Genomic DNA, 20,634 nt, shown 5'->3' on the forward strand with positions numbered 1-20,634 from the left:
CTTTGTGCTCCGCTTGCTTGGGTGCCTTTCTTCAGTTGGACGAAGAAGGTTTGCTTAGGTGGTCAGAACCTTTGGCATCCTAGTTATGTTCCTGACCCAGCGAAATTAGTTTTGGTTGATCATAACCCCGATGCTGGTCCTTTCGACTCCTTCAAGGATGCTGATGTTAGTACATCTGCCCTCCCAGCTGATGCAGAAAATCTATCTCAGGTAGCACTGATTGTACCCCTGCAGGCTCTTGAGGTGGCATTTATACGTAGTCAACAGATGTACAAAGGCAGTGCTCACAGATTATGTACGATGTTAGATCTCCATGTCAATATCAATATTAGATGAGGCTCCTTGGATAGGGAAATGTTCCACATTTGGGAATGCTTTCCATTGGTCGTAATGGAGGGAGAGAACGTATCTCGCCTGGAGCGGCTTGGTAAAGGACTTGAGTCTTTTTGAGATTGAGGTTGAGATCAACTTTTTAGCACGCTTCCACAAAAGTGTCAAGTTTGGCGTGGTGATTCTCTTTGAGAGAGTGGCAGTGGTGTTGTCATCTGCAGATTGCAGCCCCAGGAACAATGTTAGCGTTGTTTCTTTCTCAGATTTCAATCAGTTGAGGTTAAGAACGAAGAACTTATGTGATTATTAACCCTAAGGAATAAAGGTTGAAATTTTTTCCATTTATCTGCAGACAATTTATTTAATGAATCATTAATTACAATTATAACATTAGAAAAAGGTTCACTCGACACTGAAGTCCTTGGTTTAATAAAGACAAATTCAGTAATCACACATTCAGGATGAAATTCTTTGTGGATTATTTTGCTCCACTTCCAGAATTTCACTTGTAGAATTCATGGTTGCGCAGTTAAACAGAATTTCTGATGAAGTTCTGGCAACAGAGCAGGAATTGTCTTCCATAGGCAGTTTCTAAAACAAACAAAATTATTAAAAGTTAGTGATTTATCTGGTCTGTTTCTTTTAGAACAGGATTGTTCAATCTTTCTATGTGAGGGGCCACACTTCAGTTTTTTTCTCACCCAAGGGATCAATGATCTAATTCCAGAAAAAAAGGTTTGAAACAACATTAAAGACGAACTTCAAAATAAAATTAATGTCAAAACAATACATGGATACATTTTTAAATTAATAAAAATTACCATTTAAAAAATGCCATGAAGTAAAGCTAACTCATTAAAGCCTTTTTTTGCCTTTTTGTTTAAGAATCAGAGCTTGGGAGACAGATTAGGCCCCTAGCCCATATCGCCAGTAAGGGGTAGGGCCAAGTTGGGTGTAACTAACAGTGATGGCACACATTCTGGCTGGCCTTGATGGGAATCATATGAAAATGGGATTGTAATTGTGTGTGCGTGTGTGTGTGTGCATGTAGCAGTTGTGTGTATGGACAAGTGTCCCCATCTCCATTATGGGGGAACCCAGCACATCCATGCAAAAGATAAATCTGAAATATTTGCTACGATACTCAGACAGAAGTGCCAGGTGAATGATTCATCTCTGTCCCGTCTGAAGGTCCCAGTATCACAAATATCATTCTTCATGAATGAAATAGAGGACCTGGTGAACTGATGCGGCAATGATAATCTTTCCCTCAACGTCAACAAAATGAAGGGGATTGTCATCGACTTCAGGAAACATGAAGAAGAAGATGCCCCTATCTACATCAATGGGGACAAAGCAGAAAGGGTCAAGACCTTCAAGTTTTTAGGTGTCCAGATCACCAACAACCTGTCCTGGTCCCCCTGTGCCAACACCATAGTTAAGAAAGCCTACCAACAGAAGACTGAGAAAATTTGGCATGTCAGCTACGGCTCTCACCAACTTATACAGATGCACCATCGAAAGCATTCTTTCTGGTTATATCACAGCTTGGTATGGCTCCTGCTCTGCCCAAGACAGCAATGTGAATGTAGCCCAATCTCTGTAAAACCAGCCTCCCATCCATTGAATCGGTCTACACTTCCCACTGCCTCAGCAAAGCAGACAGCATAATTAAGGACACCATGCACCCCAGACATTCTCTCTTCCACTTTCTTCCTTTGGGAAAAAGATAGAAAAGTCTGAGGTCACGTACCAACAAATGTAAGAACAGCTTCTTCTCTGCTGTTGTGGGACTTTTGAATGGACTTACCTTGCATTAAGTTGATCTTTTTCTACACCCTATCTATGACTGTAACATTGCACTCTGCACCCTCTTGTTTCCTTCTCTGTGAACAGTATGATTTGTCTGTACAGCACACAAGAAACAGTACATTTCACTCTGTGTTAATACGTGACAATAATAAATCAAATCAAATCAAAAATTAGCCCATTTCATTCACTCCACGTGATATCAAGAAATGGTTGAAGGCAATGGGTAATGCAAAGGCAATCAACTCTGGCAATATTCTGGCAATTGTACCAAAAATTCCTGCTTGAGAATCTGCTCAACTCCTAGCCAGGCTGTTCTGGTACAGCTACAACACTGGCATCTACCCAACAATGTGGAACAGTGTACAAACAGCAGGACAAATCCAACCTGGCCAATTACTGCCCCATCAATCTATTCTTGATCATCTGTAAACTGATGAAGGGATAATCAACAAGCGGCACTTGTTTAGCAATAACCTGCTCACTGACACTCAGTTTAGGTTCCACCAGCATCACTCAGCTCTTGGCTTCATTACAGCCTTGATTCAAACATGGACAAAAGTGCTGAATTCCAGAGTAAGAGTGACTGCCCATGACACCAACGTTGCTTTTGATCGAGTATGGCGTCAGGGAGCCTGAGCAAAACTAAAATCGGGAAAACTCAACCCTGGTACAGTCATATCTGGCAAAAAAGAAAACGGTTGTGATTGTTGGAGACTAGTCATCTCAAGGTGCTAGACCTGACTGCAAGAGTTCTTTAGGATAGTGTCCTGGGCTCAACCATCTTCAACTGCTTCAAGAATTCCATCATTAAGTCAGAAATAGGGATGTTCGCTGCTGACTGCGCAATGCTCAGCACCATTCATGGCTTTTCACATACTGAAGCAGTCCATGTTCAAATGCAACAAAATCTGGACCATATCAGGCTTGGGCTGACAAGTGGCAAATAATATTTGTGGTGTGCAGTGACCATCTCCAACAAGAGAGAATTGAATAATCGCTCCTTGGCGTTCAGTAGCATTACCATCACTGAATCCCTCACGATAAACATCCTGAAGGTTGTCATTGACCGGAAACTGAATTGCACTAGCCATATGATTACAAGAGCAGGTCAGCAAGTGGGAATCCTGTGGGGAAGAGCACAGTACCTGACTCCCCAAAACCTGTTTACTATCTACAAGGCACAAGTGTTAGGAGTGTGATGGAATATTCTCCAATTGCCTGGATGAGTGAAGCTTCAACAAAATTCAGAAGCTTAACTCCATCCTCAACAAAGTAGCCCATCTGATTGGCACTGCATCTACGACATTCTAACCATTCACTTCCTCCAACATTGATGAAAGTAGGCAGCAGTATGCACCATCTACAAGATGCACTGCAGGACCTCATCAAGACTCCTAAAACAGTGCCATCCAAACCCACAGTCACTACCATCTAGAAGGACAAAGATAGCAGACAAATGAGAATGCCACTACCTGGAAGCTCTCTGCCAAGTCACTCAACCATCCTGACTTGAAATATATTACTCTTCCTTCATGTGGCTAGATCAAAATGCTGGAACTCCCCAACAGCACTGTAGGTGTACCTACACTACAGGTACTATAACAGTTCAAGAAGGCAATTAGGAATAGGTAATAAATGTGGCCTAGCCAGCAAAATGTGTGACCCTTGAAATAATAAGATAACATATGGGGGCAATTCTCCCAGCCCACTGCGCTTCTTTAGTAGTCAGCAGGCACAGTCTCCACATGTCTCCGAAGGTAAGATTTTTTTTGGCATCATCCCATCAGTGCCAAAACTCAGCAGTATTTCCGGGCCTGCATACATTCCCACTCCCATTCCCTCCCCACCCCCAAAGCACCCTGCCAGGAGTGGTTCCCTCTAGCAGTGTTAATGACTTCTCCTCACTAACAGGTACCTAAACCTCCTGAGGGGAGCAGAGGCCATTGAGGTCTGGGGCAAGGGGGTTGCCCAAGAGGCAAACTGGCACTGGGCACTGGGCAGTGCCCAGGGGGCAGAGCTGGGGGGACAGGGAACTACAGGGGGACATTTTGGGTGTGTGGGGTGGAACCCACTGCCGCTCTGCAAAAGGATCAGTGAGGGAGAGAATGAGGGATTTATGAGGCTGGCCATCAGTGTGGGAGAGAGGGCTTGGGACTGGTCATCAGGGGTGGAGAGAGAGATCACTGGTGGGCTGGGAGCATCAGGTCTGGCCCTGGAGGCCAGTGGTTTAGGAAGAGGGTGAGTTGGGATTCCAGCAATTGGGGTGGGGGTGGGTGTCGGAAGGCCAGCGATTGGGCGGGGGGGAGGTTTGTGGGACTGGCCAGCAGGTGGGAAGACCAGTGATCAGGCCACCAACAGTTGGGGGGGCCACTACACATGCGCTGATCTGTCAAAGCGGAGATCGGCGCATGTACAGTGGCCAGTTGAGTATCATGCTACCTGCCTCTCCAGAGGGAATAGGCTCCACCTAACACCTTCCAGAATGAATTACGCTGAGTAACTCTGCAGTGCTTAGTGTTGAAGATTCAGTCTGCTCAGTATGATAAAAAAAATCAGTAGATATCATTTCCATTTTCTCAAACATTGGGAGGACCCTGGCATATATCTGAAACATAAAACTAGTTCCTCTGACAGTGACCATGAAATTATATTGGCTTGTTAGAAACCCATGTGGTCCTCTCATGTCCGTCAAGGAAGGAAATCCTGATTTCGAGACCCGCACAAAAGGGCAGTTGGGGTAGGGCAGCAAATACTGCCCTTGCCAGCAATGCCCACAACCCATGAAAGAATAAAAAAAAGCTTGTCGTGCAGACTTCTCTTTTCAAATGTCAGAGAAAGTTATCAATGGATTACTTCTTTTCAAAACTTTTTTATAACACATTTGTTCACTGGTTCTAGAAAGTGTTCAGTGGGTCACAGAATCATAGAATTTAACATGGTCAATCCATTTAATCTGCACATCTTTGGACTGTGGGAGCAACCTGGAGCACCCGGATGAAACCCACAGACAAGGGAGAATGTGCAAACTCCACACAGTCATGCAAGGCCAGAATTGAACCCAGGTCCCTGGTGCTGTGAGGCAGCACTGTTAACCACTGTGCCACCATGCTCAGTGGGCATGGAAGTGTCATAATTTGACATTGGTGTGGGAGGATATGGAAGCAGGGTAGAAGGACTAAGCTTGATATAAGGTGCATAGTGGAAATAAATGAATAGAAGAACAAAGCTTACTCTAGGAGGCATAAAGGGCCCTGGTGGTGGCATGAAGTGGAAAGAATGGGGCAAGGATAGTAATTTGTCAGTGAAGGCAGGGTGAAGGACTATCTCTGCACTTCTTTTCCAGTCAGCTAGCCTCTGTCCAGCCTACACTTGGCTTTATGTGCACTTTCTCCTGAAGTACAGGAATGAGATCGAGAATCTGTTGAATTGCTGTGGCCACAATAATATCTCCCTCAATGTCAACAAAATGAAGGAGATTGTCATCGACTTCAGGAAGTGTAAAGGAGAACATGTCCCTGTCTACACCAATGGGGACAAAGTAGAAAAGGTCCAGAGCTTCAAGTCTTCAGGTGTCCAGGTTACCAACAACCTGTCCTGATCCCTCCATGCTGGCATTTCTATAGACAATATAGAAAGCCCACCCACACCTTTACTTTTTCAGAAGACTAAGGAAATTTGGCATGTCAGCTACGACTTTCATCAACTTTCACAGATGCACCATAGAAAGCATTCTTTCTGGTTGTATCATAGCTGGTATGGCTCCTGTTCTGCCCAAGGCCACAAGAAACTACAAAAGGTCGTGAATGTAGCCCAATCCATCACGCAAACCAGCCTCCCATCCATTGACTCTGTCTATAATTCCTGCTGCCTCGGCAAAGCAGCCAGCATAATTAAGAATCCAATGCGCCCAGACATCCTCTCGTTCACCTTTCTCCATCTGGAGAAAGGTACAGAAATCTGAGGTCACCTACCAACCAACTGAGGAACAGTTTCTTCCCTGCTGCAATCAGACTTTTGAATGCACCTATCTTGCATTAAGTTGATCTTTCTCTACACCTTAGCTATGATTGTAACACTACATTCTGCACTCTCTCATTTCCTTCTTTATGAATGGTATGTTTTGCCTGTGTAGGGCGCAATAAGTAACACTTTTCAGTGTATGCTGGTACATGTGACAATAATAAATCAAATCAAAAAAAAGGTGGACGGGCTGAGTTGGGGATCTTTCCAATTACCCCTACCTGCTTCAAAGATGGAAATCCAAGCCATTCACTCACAAACTTGCTCGGTCATTCGGACACAGATTCACTCGTAAGGTCTCACAAAGATTCATACAGACACACTCACTCACATAGGTTCACTCATTCTCCCTTCAGATATTTGCAGAATCTTTCTGTCCTGCCCACCTCAGGGATTGTAGCGGGCGCACACAGACTATAAAAAGGTCTGTTAACCTCAGGTGGGATTTTCCGGTTTTGGGATGAGTGCAGCGGAAAAATCCTGCCCATAAGGTTTGGATATTTTACTAAAGAGGAAGGATTCAGAATGGCTTTAAAGATGCATAGTTGCAATTCATCACTCTGCTGTTTTGGAAGATCCATTTGCCCTATACAGGGATGCCAAGCAGATGTGGTTGCAGTGACCCAGCTACTCTCCTGAGATCCCAGGATGTCCTGCCATCTTGACTGCTGTTCTTTAGGGTGCGAGGGCAAGAGAGAGTATACACTTTGGACATGCATTGTCATGCTGCTCCTCCAATCGCATCTGTGATTTATCAGCAGCAAATGTGGAAGAGAAACATCTTGTGATTGGAGGACCTTGCAGTTCTGTCAATCTTACTTGCCTACGTTTTAATCAAAATCTACAGGCTAGATTGTGGCGTACGGGTCATATGTTTGACAAGACCCCTGTAAAATAAATAAATTAGATGGGGTGGCATGATGGCATAGTTGTTAGTACTGCTGCCTCACAATGCCAGGAATTTGGGTTGGTTTCTGGCCTTCGGTGGTTCTCTGTGTGGAGTTTGCACATTCTCCCCATAGCCCAAAGATGTGCAGGTTAAGTGGATTGCCATGATCAATGCGCAGGTTTACAGTGTAGAGGGAATGGGCTTATGTTGAGTACTGTTTCAGAGGGTTGGTGCAGTCTTGATGGGCCAAATGGCCTCCTTCTGCACTGTAAGAATTCTATGGATAATGTCAGAGGTGTTATACCAATATTGCACCTTTAGACACCAAGGGACAGTTTAGCATGGCCAATCCACCTTACACACTGTGCTTATTTTAATATCAGAGAAAAAATAGCAAGAAGGAATCACTTCAGCAAAGATCTGAATCACACCATCATACAATCCTTACATTTCAGAAGGTGGCCATTCAGCCCATTACGTCTGCACTTCCTCTGTAGAAGAGCATTTCATCCAGGCCCTATCCCCATGACTCCATGTATTTGACCCGGTAATCCCCTTAACCTATAGTCTTGAGACTCTAAGGGGAAGTTTAGCATGGCCAATGCATCTAACCTGCATATCTTTGGCCTGTGGGAGGAAATATGACAGACCTGGAGTAAACTCATGCAGGCAAGTGGAGAATGTGCAAACTTCACACAGTCACCGAATGTGGGAATTGAACCCGAGTCCCTGGCGCTGTGAGGCAGCAGTGCTAACCACTGTGCTGCTTAATCAATTAACGAAGGCGAAACCATTTATTCAAACTAAAGCTCAGAGCTGATCTGATTCACCTTCTCCGTGTGCCCCAGCGGGTTGACACTGCCTGAAATACTGCTGAACCAAATTGACCAGGGGATGTTACACTTATTCACTGATCCTAGCTGGAGGTCCAACACTCAGCCTCAGGTGGATGATGGTGGGGGCACTGCTATTGCTCTCAGAGCTGGGTTACTATATGCCTCTTAACTGGGGTGATTCTGATTTGTATATAGTTGATGCTGTCCTTGACTAGACACATGCTAGCAAAGTGGTTAACCTTGTTAGCAAAGTAAGTAGGCTAACCAATATATGAAAATCTAACTTGCATAAAAATGAAATGAGTGGCTAATTAGGTATCATATCAGAAGGCTTCTAGTCAAACACTTAGCACGAGTCAGTACCTTCAGAATATACAGAGGAAATGAATATGTTGTTCTCCTGAATCATTAAAATATTGCATTTTAAGAATGGAAATTTATAATACCCTGATCAGTAACAATTTTCAACATGTTTCTTCACAGCTCCTACAAAAGCGACATGTACCACATGGGGTTCTGAACATTTCAAAACCTTTGACAATTTCATTTATGACTTTTCATCAACTTGCAACTACATCTTTGTCAGTGACTGTTCAGGAAACTTAGGAGGCTTCAATATTCAGATTCGCAGAGACGACCATGGATATATTAAGAGAATCTCAATCAACATCTGGGGCACTTCAATCATAATTGAGAATGCACATATAATGGTCAATGACAATGGGTATGTTTGAATATCTTTTCATTGAAGGAAACTAGAATTATTCTGAATAATTAAATCTACTTGTATATCTACTTGTAAATCTACTTGTTTTCACCCACTTGTACTAATTATTGCATTTTGTATGCCTGATTCAATGTTGTTGACTTGGCCCTCAGTTCAACCTCTTAATTGCAGAAATTAATTGTGTTCCATTCGTGGTTCAAGTACCATGCATTTACTTTTTTTTACAACTGTGTTAATTCTCTAATTAAAGTCCCAAGAATAACTCAACTGTTTTGATAATTGGTGCAGTTTGAGGCACATCTGCCCTCTGTTTCAGCCAGGTAATTGGCTGCCATTATAAATTTCAGCTAATAGAGACAAGCTTGTTGAATTTAAATTATCAATATTCTCTTTCAACTCCATATTGTGTTCACCAACTATATGCTCTTATCTCGTCTTCAGGACATCTGCTTTGAGTTTAGAGTTTTAGGGCGAGTTTTAAAATCCCTTTGCTCTAATACTTGCAGCTGACTGCATATATGCTGCATGTATACAAGTAAATTTAAGTAATTTGGAGTTTCAGACAAAGAAAATACCATTTAGAGTTAGTAGGTTTGGCTCTTTGAGAATAGTAGCCAAAATCAAGTTAAATTAGTTACTCTGTTGAAAGCTCTCTTACAAGCAGCAAGGATTTCCTTTTGACAACTTTTCCTTCTGTTCTATCTTTTCCTCAGGAGAATATTGGAATACAGGCTATTAGACTAGGCGGAATTGAGGTTCATAAGGAAGAGGTGTTAGCAATTCTGGAAAGTATGAAAATAGATAAGTCCCCTGGGCCGGATGGGATTTATCCTAGGATTCTCTGGGAGGCTAGGGAGGAGATTGCAGAGCCTTTGGCTTTGATCTTTATGTCGTCATTGTCTACAGGAATAGTGCTAGAAGACTGGAGGATAGCAAATGTTGTCCCCTTGTTCAAGAAGGGGAGTAGAGACAACCTTGGTAATTATAGACCAGTGAGCCTCACTTCTGTTGTGGGCAAATGTTTGGAAAGGATTATAAGAGATAGGATTTATAATCACCTAGAAAGGAATAATTTGATTAGGGATAGTCAGCACAGTTTTGTGAAGGGTAGGTTGTACCTCACAAACCTTATTGATTTCTTTGAGAAGGTGACCAAAGAGGTGAATGAAGGTAAAGCAGTTGATGTAGTGTATATGGATTTCAGTAAAATGTTTGATAAGGTTCCCCACGGTAAGCTATTGCACAAGATACTGAGGCATGGGATTGAGGGTGATTTAGTGGTTTGGATCAGAAATTGGCTAGCTGCAAGAAGACAGGCTGATGGTTGATGGGAAATGTTCATCCTGGAATTCAGTTACTAGTGGTTTTCCGCAAGGATCTGTTTTGGTGCCACTGCTGTTTGTCATTTTTATAAATGACCTGAATGAGGGCGTAGGAGGATGAGTTAGTAAATTTGTGGATGACACTAAAGTCGGTGGAGTTGTGGAAAGTGCGGGAGGCTGTTGCAGGTTACAGAGGGACATAGATAAACTGCAGAGCTGGGCTGAGAAGTGGCTAATGGAGTTTAATGCGGAAAAGTGTGAAGTGATTCACTTGGAAAGAGTAACAGGAATACAGAGTACTGGGCTAATGGTAAGATACTTGGTAGTGTGAATGAGCAGGGAGTTCTCAGTGTCTGTGTGCATAGATCCCTGAAAGTTGGCACCCAGGTTGATAGGGTTGTTAGGAAGACATACGTTGTGTTAGCCTTTAACGATAGAGGGATTGAGTTTCGGAACCATGGGATCATGTTGCAGCTGTACAAAACTCTGGTGCGGCCTCACTTGGAGTATTGTGCACAGTTCTGGTCGCCGCATTATAGGAAAGATATGGAAACATTGGGAAGGTGCAGAGGAGATTTACCAGGATGTTGCTGGTATAGTGGGAAGGTCGTATAAGGAAAGGCTGCGGGACTTGAGACAGTTTTCATTAGAGAGAAGAAGGTTAAGAGGTGAATTAATAGAGGCATATAAGATGATCAGACGATTAGATAGGGTGGCCAGTGAGAGCCTTTTCCATTGGATGGAGATGACTAGAGCAAGGGGACGTAACGTTAAATTAAGGGGTGATAGATACAGGACAGATGTCAGAGGTAGGACCTTTATTCAAAGAGTAGTAAGAGAGTGGAATGCCCTGCCTGCAACAGTAGTGGACTCGTCAACATTGAATGGTCATTGGATAAACATATGAATGATATTGGAATAGTGTAAGTTAGATGGGCTTTAGATTGGTTTCACAGGTTGGCGCAACATCGAGGGCCGAAGGACCTGCATTGTGCTGTAATGTTCTATGTTCTATGTTCCTCACCAGAAGAATATATATCTGTTATCTTGAAGTCAAGATTGGAATTGTGTATAACCAGAACTGCGCCTGCACCTTGTGTTTGTTGTCATCAAGCCAATTATATTTCCAGAAGTTTCCAGAATTATGGTTCAAATCAATAAGTGAAAAGATATATGAACAAATGTTCTTAATTAACTTGAGGAAATTTGGTTACAAATTATTAACATAAGTTTAGAAGTAGCATATGTTTAATTCTTGTTTAATTTTTTTTTGTTTAATACACAATTTCCTTTACTTAACAGCTATGTTCAGATACCGTATAATTTAAATGGAATACAGATCAAGTCATTTGGAAGCAGCTTAAAACTGATTGCGAAGCAGAAAGGCTTTGATCTTGTTGTTGTCTGGAATTTCATAAACTATATAATGGTATGTCTTTTTTGTTTTGCTCATTAAACATCAAGGTATGATTAAAAATAAATGCCTCCTGTAAAGTTTGACGTTCAGTGTTAATGGATAAGGTTTGCTCAAATTAGTGGATTAAAATTATTGTCATTATTACATTAAAACTACATGGGCAATTTTGACTGGGTGATTTTGTGTAAAACAGGCAACAGATTCAACTGTCCTTTACATCTGTCCTCATTTTCAGTTCCATTGAAGTCAATAGGTTGTGGGCAGCTGAATCAATAATGCCTGTTGTACCTAGCAGCCAAACACCAAAAATGATCTGCAGCCTATGGATTTCTTCTGGTGGGCATATATATGCTGATCAGAAAACCAGTATTCCTCATCTTATTCAGTGTTCTATTCCCATAAATGCATAGTATTTTGCTTGAATCATTGGAACAAGTATTATGGCATTGTGGAACACAACTCAGACTCCATGTGCCTTCTAAAAGCACTACCTTCTTTCTCTTCCCATTCCCTTCAGCTGCTTGCTGTATATCTACTGTAGGATTTTGCAGGGTTACTGATCAAGTGACCCTTGAATCAACCCTCTTCATCATTAAGTGGCACAGTGGCACAGTAGCTAGCACTGCTACCTCACAGCACCAGGGACCCAGGTTCAATTCTGGCCTCAAGTTGGCTGTGTGAAGTTTGCATGCTCTCCTTGTGTCTGCTTAAGTTTCCTCCCAGTGCTCTGGTTTTCTCCACAGTCCAAAGATGTGCAGGTGAGGTGGATTGGCCACGCTAAATTGTCCCTTAGTGTCAGGAAGATTAGCAGGGTAAATGCATAGGGTTACAGGGATTGGGCCTGGGTGGGATTATTGTAGGTGCAGCCTTGATGGGCCCAATGGCCTCTTTCTGCACTGTAGGGATTTTGAGATTCTATGAACTGCTTTGGCCTGGATGGTGTCAAAATCCATGATGTAGCCACAGCATTTATATCATTGGTGCACTTAAGTTTCTCCACCCGGGCCCATGAATTTCTCCCAGCATCTGTGTCCTCATGATTCTGTTAGCTGACATCCTTGCACAATCCCCACTGCCATGTGCCACCTCAGTTGGCTGCTGTTCACTACTACATCATTACTTTGGTGGCTACGGCACTGTCCATGCCACCTCCTGGTCGCCAATGGTCTCCCACCCGGCTGACCCCTTCCTTCACGTGATGCAATATGATGCCTTCTGTACCCTCAGTGCAGTTGCATGGTCGCTGGTGTGAGGCACAAAGCTGCCTCTCTGGATGCTCAGCCCCCTGAGATACGGACCCCTGATACCACAGGCCATTGGTGGCTGCATGTGGCAGACTGGGCTCAGTGTTCTGGTGCTCACATAGTGCATGAGGGTGGCTGTGAGGTATTCATTGCAAAATTCTTGCAGTATAAACTTGCATCTACCTCCCTGGACATGTGGTGCAAACTAACTTTCAGACATTGTGTGCAGTTCAGATAGATGATAGAAAAGTACCCTTCTGACTTTCATGTGGTATGTACCCACTACAGGGAACACTGCAGGGTTTATGCTGTGTGAAGTGCCCATGTGCATACCTGTCAAGATCCCTTTATTTGGGTAACAGACCTGGTGCTTGTTACTATTAGTGGGGCCTAAGATGGAATGTCAAAAATAAACCACAGAACCTTCAAGCAGACAGAAGACAGGATAACTAATGCAACATTAGCAGGATCTGAACTCCACAAGGGTTTCCGAACTCCACTTTGGAATCTTCTACAGAAGGCTTTCTCTTGTGTGCCTTCACCCAGGATCCACACACAGGATTTCAACTTCATTTCAGTATTCCACTGACCTAGATTGCCACATGCATTCAGACTCCTATACAATCTCTCAGGTACCTAGCCATGCCAACAGAACACCGCCGTTTCACAGTGGTATTCTGGCAACCGGATCGCTTTGCTGAGCACCTTCGGACTGTGCATAGTTGCTTGCCATTTTAACACACAATCCTACTCCCATGTCCACATGTCTATCCTTGGCTATGCTGAATGCAAACTGAAGGAACATATCCCATCTTCCGGCTAGGCACTTTACAGCTTTACGGCCTCAACATTGAATTCAACAGCTTCAGATGATTAACTCTAACGCCCCCCTCGGCCCCTTTGTTTTCAATATATTTAATTTTTAACTGTTCTCAACCTTTCTTATTGTTATTCTTTATATTTTATTTTCCCCCAAGCTTTCCCTCCTTTTTCATCGTCCCTTTCTTACCATTTTTCCCTCTTTGCTTCCCTTTTCCGCCTTTTTCTCAATTTTACCTCTCTCCCATCCATCTCCCCCTTCTCGCCACATCTTGATCTGTCATAGCTTGCCCTCCGATTTCAGTTTCTCTGCCATTTGGCCCTTCACAATTTCTGTTCTCTCTAAGGACTACCTTAGAGAGGCACTTCTTAGTCTTTCTCCTTGTTTTGTGGCTATGACTCATCTTTCATTCCCAGTATAAATATCTCCCACTTTCTATGCCTTTACATAGGGTCATCTGGATTCAACATCAGCTCTTTTTGCTCCTTATAGATGCTGCCAGGCCTGCTGAGATTTTCCAGCATTTTCTGTTTTGGTTATTGTTTCACAGGTTGTGTTAATGTGTCACCTCTTCTTGAGCAGTTCCTTACAATCAAAGTTGACTTTCTTCCACATGAAAAGTTAAGTCTCAAACAACTGAGAAGTCTAATACATGACCGACAGTCTCTTGTCACAGGTGAAGAGTATGGCTCTTGAAGGATTGGGTAGATGGGGTGCTTGGGTTGCCACACACTCCTTTTGCTCTCAATACAACTTAAATTACCATGTAGGCAAAGTTTAAAATGAAACTTGCAGACACCTTTGTCTAACATGAATCAAAGCTGTAATTATTAGTAGTATTCTCTCTGATATTGACAAAGACAGATTTTGGCTGGGAAAAGTGGTGTTAAGGCAGCCAGCAATGGTGTTGGCTGTTTCTGTCATATCGTGGGGGAATTTGAAGAAACAGAAGGCAGGCTAAGGTTTCAGGTTACATCGCTGACACAGCCTTTGATTTGCCCCTCCTGCTATCAACTAAGTAAATCAACAATTTGGGTGGATTTTTAAAGACCACCCCAGCACATAGCGAGCAAAATAGGAAACAAGTTTCACTCGTGTGACTTTATATGCCCTTCTCTGATCAGAACCTTCCACACAAAGGAACACCATTTCCGAAAGCTTGTAAGATTACTATCAAATAAACATGTTGGACTCTAACCTGGTGTTGTGAGACTTCTTACTGTGTTTACCCGAGTCCAACGCCGGCATCTCTGCATCATATTTTAAACAATAACCAATTTAACAACCTGCAAAGTTATTGCAGAATTCTTTCAATCCTTAGATAATTTTTCACCAACTCTTAACTTGAATCTGTATGAGCAGCTTAACATACTTATAACATAATTTGCTTTTGTATTGGTACAGTGGTATTACATTGAAGTGAAATGACTGCAGTTTCTCTCATAATTGAAAATTGCTCTGGATGATTGTGATTTCTAAAGTCTTCACAGTCTGAATAATAAAGTGTCAGGGCAGACTATATGGTGTATGTTTAAATGCACATTGTACAGCATTGATTGATCTTTTTGGTTGAAGGTTGAACTTGGAGATGAATACAGGTACAAAACATGTGGCCTTTGTGGAGATTTTAATGGACATCCTCAGCTAAATGAGTTTAAGCTAGGAGGTAAGTACATATTTTAACATGTCATTGGCTCAAAGTTAATGTGCTATTTTGTTTTGTGATGAAAAATCTGAGTTGTTATCGTTTCAACTTTGAACTGTTTATGCTTTTCCTCTTTCATGTGATCATTTATAGTTTATATCTCATGTCAGTGTCTGCATTTAAATGATAGTAAGAAAAAAATATGTACTTGCATCTGTAGGGCCATATATTTTAAAAACTCAGCATCTTGAATCAAACACAACTTCCAAATTATGTATAATTAAAATAAATCTTCAACAGAATGCCAGGTGATGCTCAATGAAGATATAAACTAATTGGATAATGAAAGCAGTTTGAGAGTGATTAAAAACTAATATGGAATCCGGTGCTTTATAAATAGAAGGATAGAGTGCAAAGGAAGTTTTGATGAACCTTTAGAAAAAACAGCCTCAGTGGGAGTATTTTGTCCAATTCTTGGCACTGCATTTTAGCAAGAATGTGAAAACTTAAGAGAAACTGTCTGGATTTCAAGTAGCAACTTCTTTGGATTCATGCGTATTTAGTAATTTATTTTCAAGAGAATGTAGCAATTGTATTCAGTTGTATATGTCACATTTGTAAGGTATAAATTCATCCACAAAGATCCAGCTTCTAGACCAGAATTTACAGTGGCTTACTGAAAATTTCTGCTTTTGCACTCTCCAAATTCAATGTTTCCATCCCAGAGATGAGCTTTTGTAGATAAATTGGAAAAGCTGGGACTATTCTGTGTAAAGGGGAGGTTCAAAAGAGATTTTCAAAATAAATTGTTTGTCCAGACAGATTAGAAAATAGAAACAGAGAGTTGGAACCGTAGGACAGCTGATGTTCAGGGATAAAGCAACACAAATTGGAGACAGTGATAGAGAGAGAAAAGACAAAGAGCATTTGAAGAGAGAAAGAAAGTGAGTCCAAAAAGCAGTGCGCTGTTTGAATACAATGAAAGAGAGCACCAAACGAGTAGCATGCAGCTTGAAGAGATTGAGACTGCTGCAAAAAGAGTACAGTTTGTAGAGCGAGAGAGAGCCCAAGAAGCAGCATGCTGTTTGGAGGAAGAGAGAGGGGTCAAAATGCAGTATGTACTTTGGAAAATAAGAGTCCAAAAGCCAACCTGCAGTTTGGAGAGAGACAGATACCATAGAACAGTTTGTAGTTTTGAGAGAGAGAGAGAAAGAGAGACCCAAAATTGCAGTGTAGTTTGGAGGGAGGGAGGAAGAGAGAGAGAGCCCAAAAGAAAACGTCCCATTTTGAGAGATAGAGAGAGCCCATGCAACAGCATGTGATTTGGAGAGAGAACCCAACAAACAGTGTGTAACTTGAAGAAAGAGAGAGACAGGGAGCCCAAAAAGCAGCTTGCTGTTCCGAGACAGGGGGCTCAAAAATCAGAGTACAGGTTGGAGGGAGATCAAGAGCCCAATAAGTAATGTATAGTTTTGAGAGAGGGAGAGAGAATAAACCCCGTAAGCAGAGTGCAGTTTGCAGAGTGGGAAAGAGAGCCCAGAAAACAGCATTCAGTTTGGAGAGAGCAAGAGAGAGCCAACAAAATAACGTGTTGTTTGGAGAAAGAGACAGAAAGGCCAAAAAGCAGCATGTTGTCTCAAGATGGAGAGAGATCTCAAAGAGAAGTGCACAGTTTGGAGAGAGAGAGAAAACTCAAAAAGCAGTGTTTAGTTTGGAAATAGAGAGACAAAGAGAGAGAGAGAGAGTGTTAGGGATTAAATTAAAAACTCCAAGGTATAATATGAAGTATGTCTAGACCCCAAATATTTTTGTTTTTGACATTAATGTGAGCATAAAGTGTTTGACTCCAGGTTTGATTCTGCTGGCCCCCTAGGAAGCTCTTATTAAAACAAACTTTATTTAACAACACAGTTAAAATATAACAAAAAGGATTAGCATAATATTTGCCAATTGAAATACTTAAACATGACAAAGTATAATTCTTAGCTGCCAGCTATCTCTATTCATTCCAATTTAAGCAATATCCCAGTAGATATAAACCCCTCTTCAGAATAAGTTAGCAAGGCACACGAACATACATGATTTGCTGGTCCTTCAACCTTTTAATACCTCTGGACAGAGATAGAAAGAGACAACTGTCTTGAGTCTCAGACAGCAGCTTCACATAGCAGAACTCCAGTGAGAGAAAACAATTCTTGCCTTTTGCAGATCTCTGGGGAAAGATACCTATTTTGCAACAGGTCTCAGACTTCAATTTCCAGAAAGAGATAGAGAAAAAAAAGAGCTACTGCTCTGATCAAATTCAAAGAGCAACTGCCTGTTTTTTTCTCTCTGTAAGCCTAGCTTCTCCAATTCACATGTTTTTCTTCTTTTCAATCCATCTAATAAATCCTAATTCTGAAACCCCAGGGGACAACCCCAAGAATAACATAAAAATCATTAACTAAGATTAAAATATCACTCCAATAATTACGGACAATTATCCTTCTGTATGCTCAGCATATTTGTGGAGTAATCAAATCTCTTAAATATGTTTGTGATTTTAACTGAAACAATTTGCATTATTGTTACTTGGATACTTTAAATGTATAAGAATCATCATTTGTCGAATTTATATCAGTTTTTCCGTTATCAAGATCATATATTTTTGCATAAATATATATATATGATCTTTGTTTAGGCAAAGTAATTTCACTTCTCAAGTTCGTCAGTAAATATCAAGTAGACGATCCTTCAGAAACATGTCACCCTTTGAACCCTGCAGGATCAGAGGAAAAATACACTGATTATGTAAGTATGTTATGTAAACCGGAGCTGTTTTTGATGGTTTATAGATGCAGCTCTGCTGTGTATTAAATGAATGGATTTATTGAAAAGGAAGGTGTGATGTTGGGAGTACACCTTCATTCCATCTTTAAAATGTCATTTATCCCTCAAGCGAAGCACAAGGAATCCTAGCAAAGACCTGATATAACAGGTCTTTCCGCCCTTTTCCTCCTCCCTGTAATTGGATAACATTGCTTCCCCGAATAAAGCAAAATCTGCCTACAGATATGTTACTTATTCACTTATCTGAACATTTTCTTAAATCACATTTTTGCTTGGCAAAAATTTCCATAGTTCGTATTTTCAGCATGAAACTAACCTGTTGAATTTTTTTTAGGTACCTGATTGTTCCTGTATGTTAAATAAAGTGGCGCCTCTCTGTAAATTACCAAAGACAAATTATGTTACAGAATGTCAACGAGATTTGTACAAGTGCACTAACAAAGGTGACACACAATGCAGTTGTCAGACTTTGTCTGAATATTCTCGACAATGTTCTAGGTTATTGGAACCGGTCACCAACTGGAGAAATATCTCCTTCTGTCGTAAGTAGGATCTTTTCACTTGAATGCTATGGAAATGTAATTTTAATATATTTTGTCATCTGTTTCAATTTCATTGTAATTTGATTGTATAGGGAGGAACTTGCTCTTAGGCATACATTCATCCTTAGGTCCCTTCTATTTGTATTGTACCATGCACCGTCACATTAACTCTCACCCTGTGTTTGCTGACGACAGATCAACATTCCTTGCCCATCCCTAATTGCTCTTGAAGGTGATGGTGAGCTGCCCTATCTAAATCCTGCTGTCCATGTGATATAAGTATACTCACAGAGCTTTTATGGAGGGAGTTCTAGGATTTTGACCCCACAACAGTGAGAGAAACAACAAATGACTGAGAAAAATAACCCTACCTTGAAGAAATCAAATTATGCCAATTTCACTTGAGCTTAGATGGAATGAAGAGGATCCAGTTGAATAATAGACTTGTATAGGAGCAAGTTATAATGTATATAAACAGAATGGGACATGTTCTTGGCTGCTCACATGAAAGAAAACTAGCAGTGTGTATCATCTACAAATGAACTGCTGCAATTTAACCAAGACTTCTTCAACAGAATCTTCTAACCCATAAAAGCAACAACCTAAAAGCTCAAGAGCAGCAGGTGCATGAAAACACAAGTTCCACTCCAAGTCAGAACTCTGAATCTCCTTCCCAATAGAACTGGGTATACCTACAGCAGATGGATTGCAACAGTTCAATAAGGCCACTCACCACCAGCTTCCTGAAGGCAATTAGACAAAGAAGACTGGCTTTACCAGCAGTGCTCACATCAATGAACAAGTAAAAAAGCTTCATCCATGAAAAAATTCACTTCGTGTTTTTTTTTAATGCCAAGCTGCATTACATTGTCTAATAAAGATATTAGATCACGTATAACTGTTCTACTGCACCATATTAAATGGTACGCTGGCACGCAGACTATACAACACAGTTGTACTTTTGTCAAACCACACCCACCCCGTATGCTTTATATGCTCTGTCTGAGGCCAGAACTCTCCATTCACCTGACGTAGGGACAAACCCCGGAAGCTTGTGAGTTTACTATCAAATAAATCGGTTGGACTTAAACCTGGTGTTGTCAGACTTCTTACTGTGTTTACTCCAGTCCAACGCTGGCATCTTCACATCATTCCTCCCACAGTCCAAAGATGTGCAGGTTAGGTGAATTGACCATGTCAAATTCTTCATTAGTGTACCTGAATAGGCACTGGTGTGTGGCGACTAGGAGATTTTCACAGTAACCTCATTACAGTGTTATTGTAAGACTACATTTGACTAATAAATAAACTTCACTTTACTTTAATTCCTTTACTATTCAGAAATTTATCTATCCTTGCCTTAAAAACATTCAATGAGGTAGCTTCAACTGCTTCACTGGGCAGGGAATTCCACAGATTCACAACCCTTTCTGTGAAGAAGTTCCTCCTCAACTCAATCCTAAATCTGCTTCCCCTTATTTTGAGGACATGTCCCTAGTTCTAGTTTCACCTGCCAGTGGAAACAACCTCCCTGCTTCTACCTTATCTATTCCCTTCCTAATCTTATATCTTTCTATAAGATAACCCCTCATTCTTCCGAATTTCAATGAGTATAGCCCCAGTCTACTCAGTCTCTTCTCATAAGCCAACCCTCTCAACTCTGGAATCAACCTAGTGAATCTCCTCTGCATCCCCTCCAGTGCCAGTATATCCTTTCTCAAATAAGGAGACCAAAACTGTCCACAGGACTCCAAGTGTGGCCTCACCAGCACCTTATACAGTTGCAACATAACCCTGCTGTTTTTAAAAGTCCATCCCTCTATCAATGAAGGACAAAATTCCATTTGTCATCTTAATTACCTGCTGTACCTGCAAACTAACTCCTTGAGATTCCTGCACAAGGACACCCAGGTCCCTCTGCACAACAGCATGCTGCAATTGTTTACCATTTAAATAGTAGTCCATTTTGCTGTTATTCCTATGAAAATGGATGACCTCACATTTACCAACATTGTACTCCACCTGCCAGACCCTTGTCCATTCATTTAGACTATATTCCTTTGCAGACTTTCAGAGTCCCCTGCAAACTTTGCTCTGTCACCCATCTTAGTGTCATCTTAGAATTTTGACACACTGGACTTGGTTCCCAACTCCAAATCAACTATGTAAATCATAAACAATTGCAGTCCCAACACTGATCC

At 41.5% G+C, this 20,634-nt stretch overlaps 1 protein-coding gene across 1 annotated transcript in view; it reads left to right on the plus strand.

The window, feature by feature from the left end:
• The first annotated feature begins 390 nt into the window (after positions 1-390).
• The window catches only part of LOC145344349 (mucin-6-like), a 185,967-nt gene continuing 165,723 nt past the window's right edge, over positions 391-20,634 (plus strand). The window contains exons 1-7 of the mRNA XM_080191478.1: positions 391-427; positions 8,371-8,611; positions 11,239-11,365; positions 12,581-12,739; positions 14,993-15,083; positions 17,743-17,852; positions 18,226-18,433. Coding sequence (XP_080047604.1) covers positions 391-427; positions 8,371-8,611; positions 11,239-11,365; positions 12,581-12,739; positions 14,993-15,083; positions 17,743-17,852; positions 18,226-18,433 — 973 coding nt within the window. The remainder of the gene's footprint in view (positions 428-8,370; positions 8,612-11,238; positions 11,366-12,580; positions 12,740-14,992; positions 15,084-17,742; positions 17,853-18,225; positions 18,434-20,634) is intronic.

The sequence above is a fragment of the Carcharhinus amblyrhynchos genome, chromosome 6, assembly GCF_965287045.1.
Source record: "Carcharhinus amblyrhynchos chromosome 6, sCarAmb.v2.hapA, whole genome shotgun sequence".
Taxonomy (NCBI): Eukaryota; Metazoa; Chordata; class Chondrichthyes; order Carcharhiniformes; family Carcharhinidae; genus Carcharhinus; species Carcharhinus amblyrhynchos.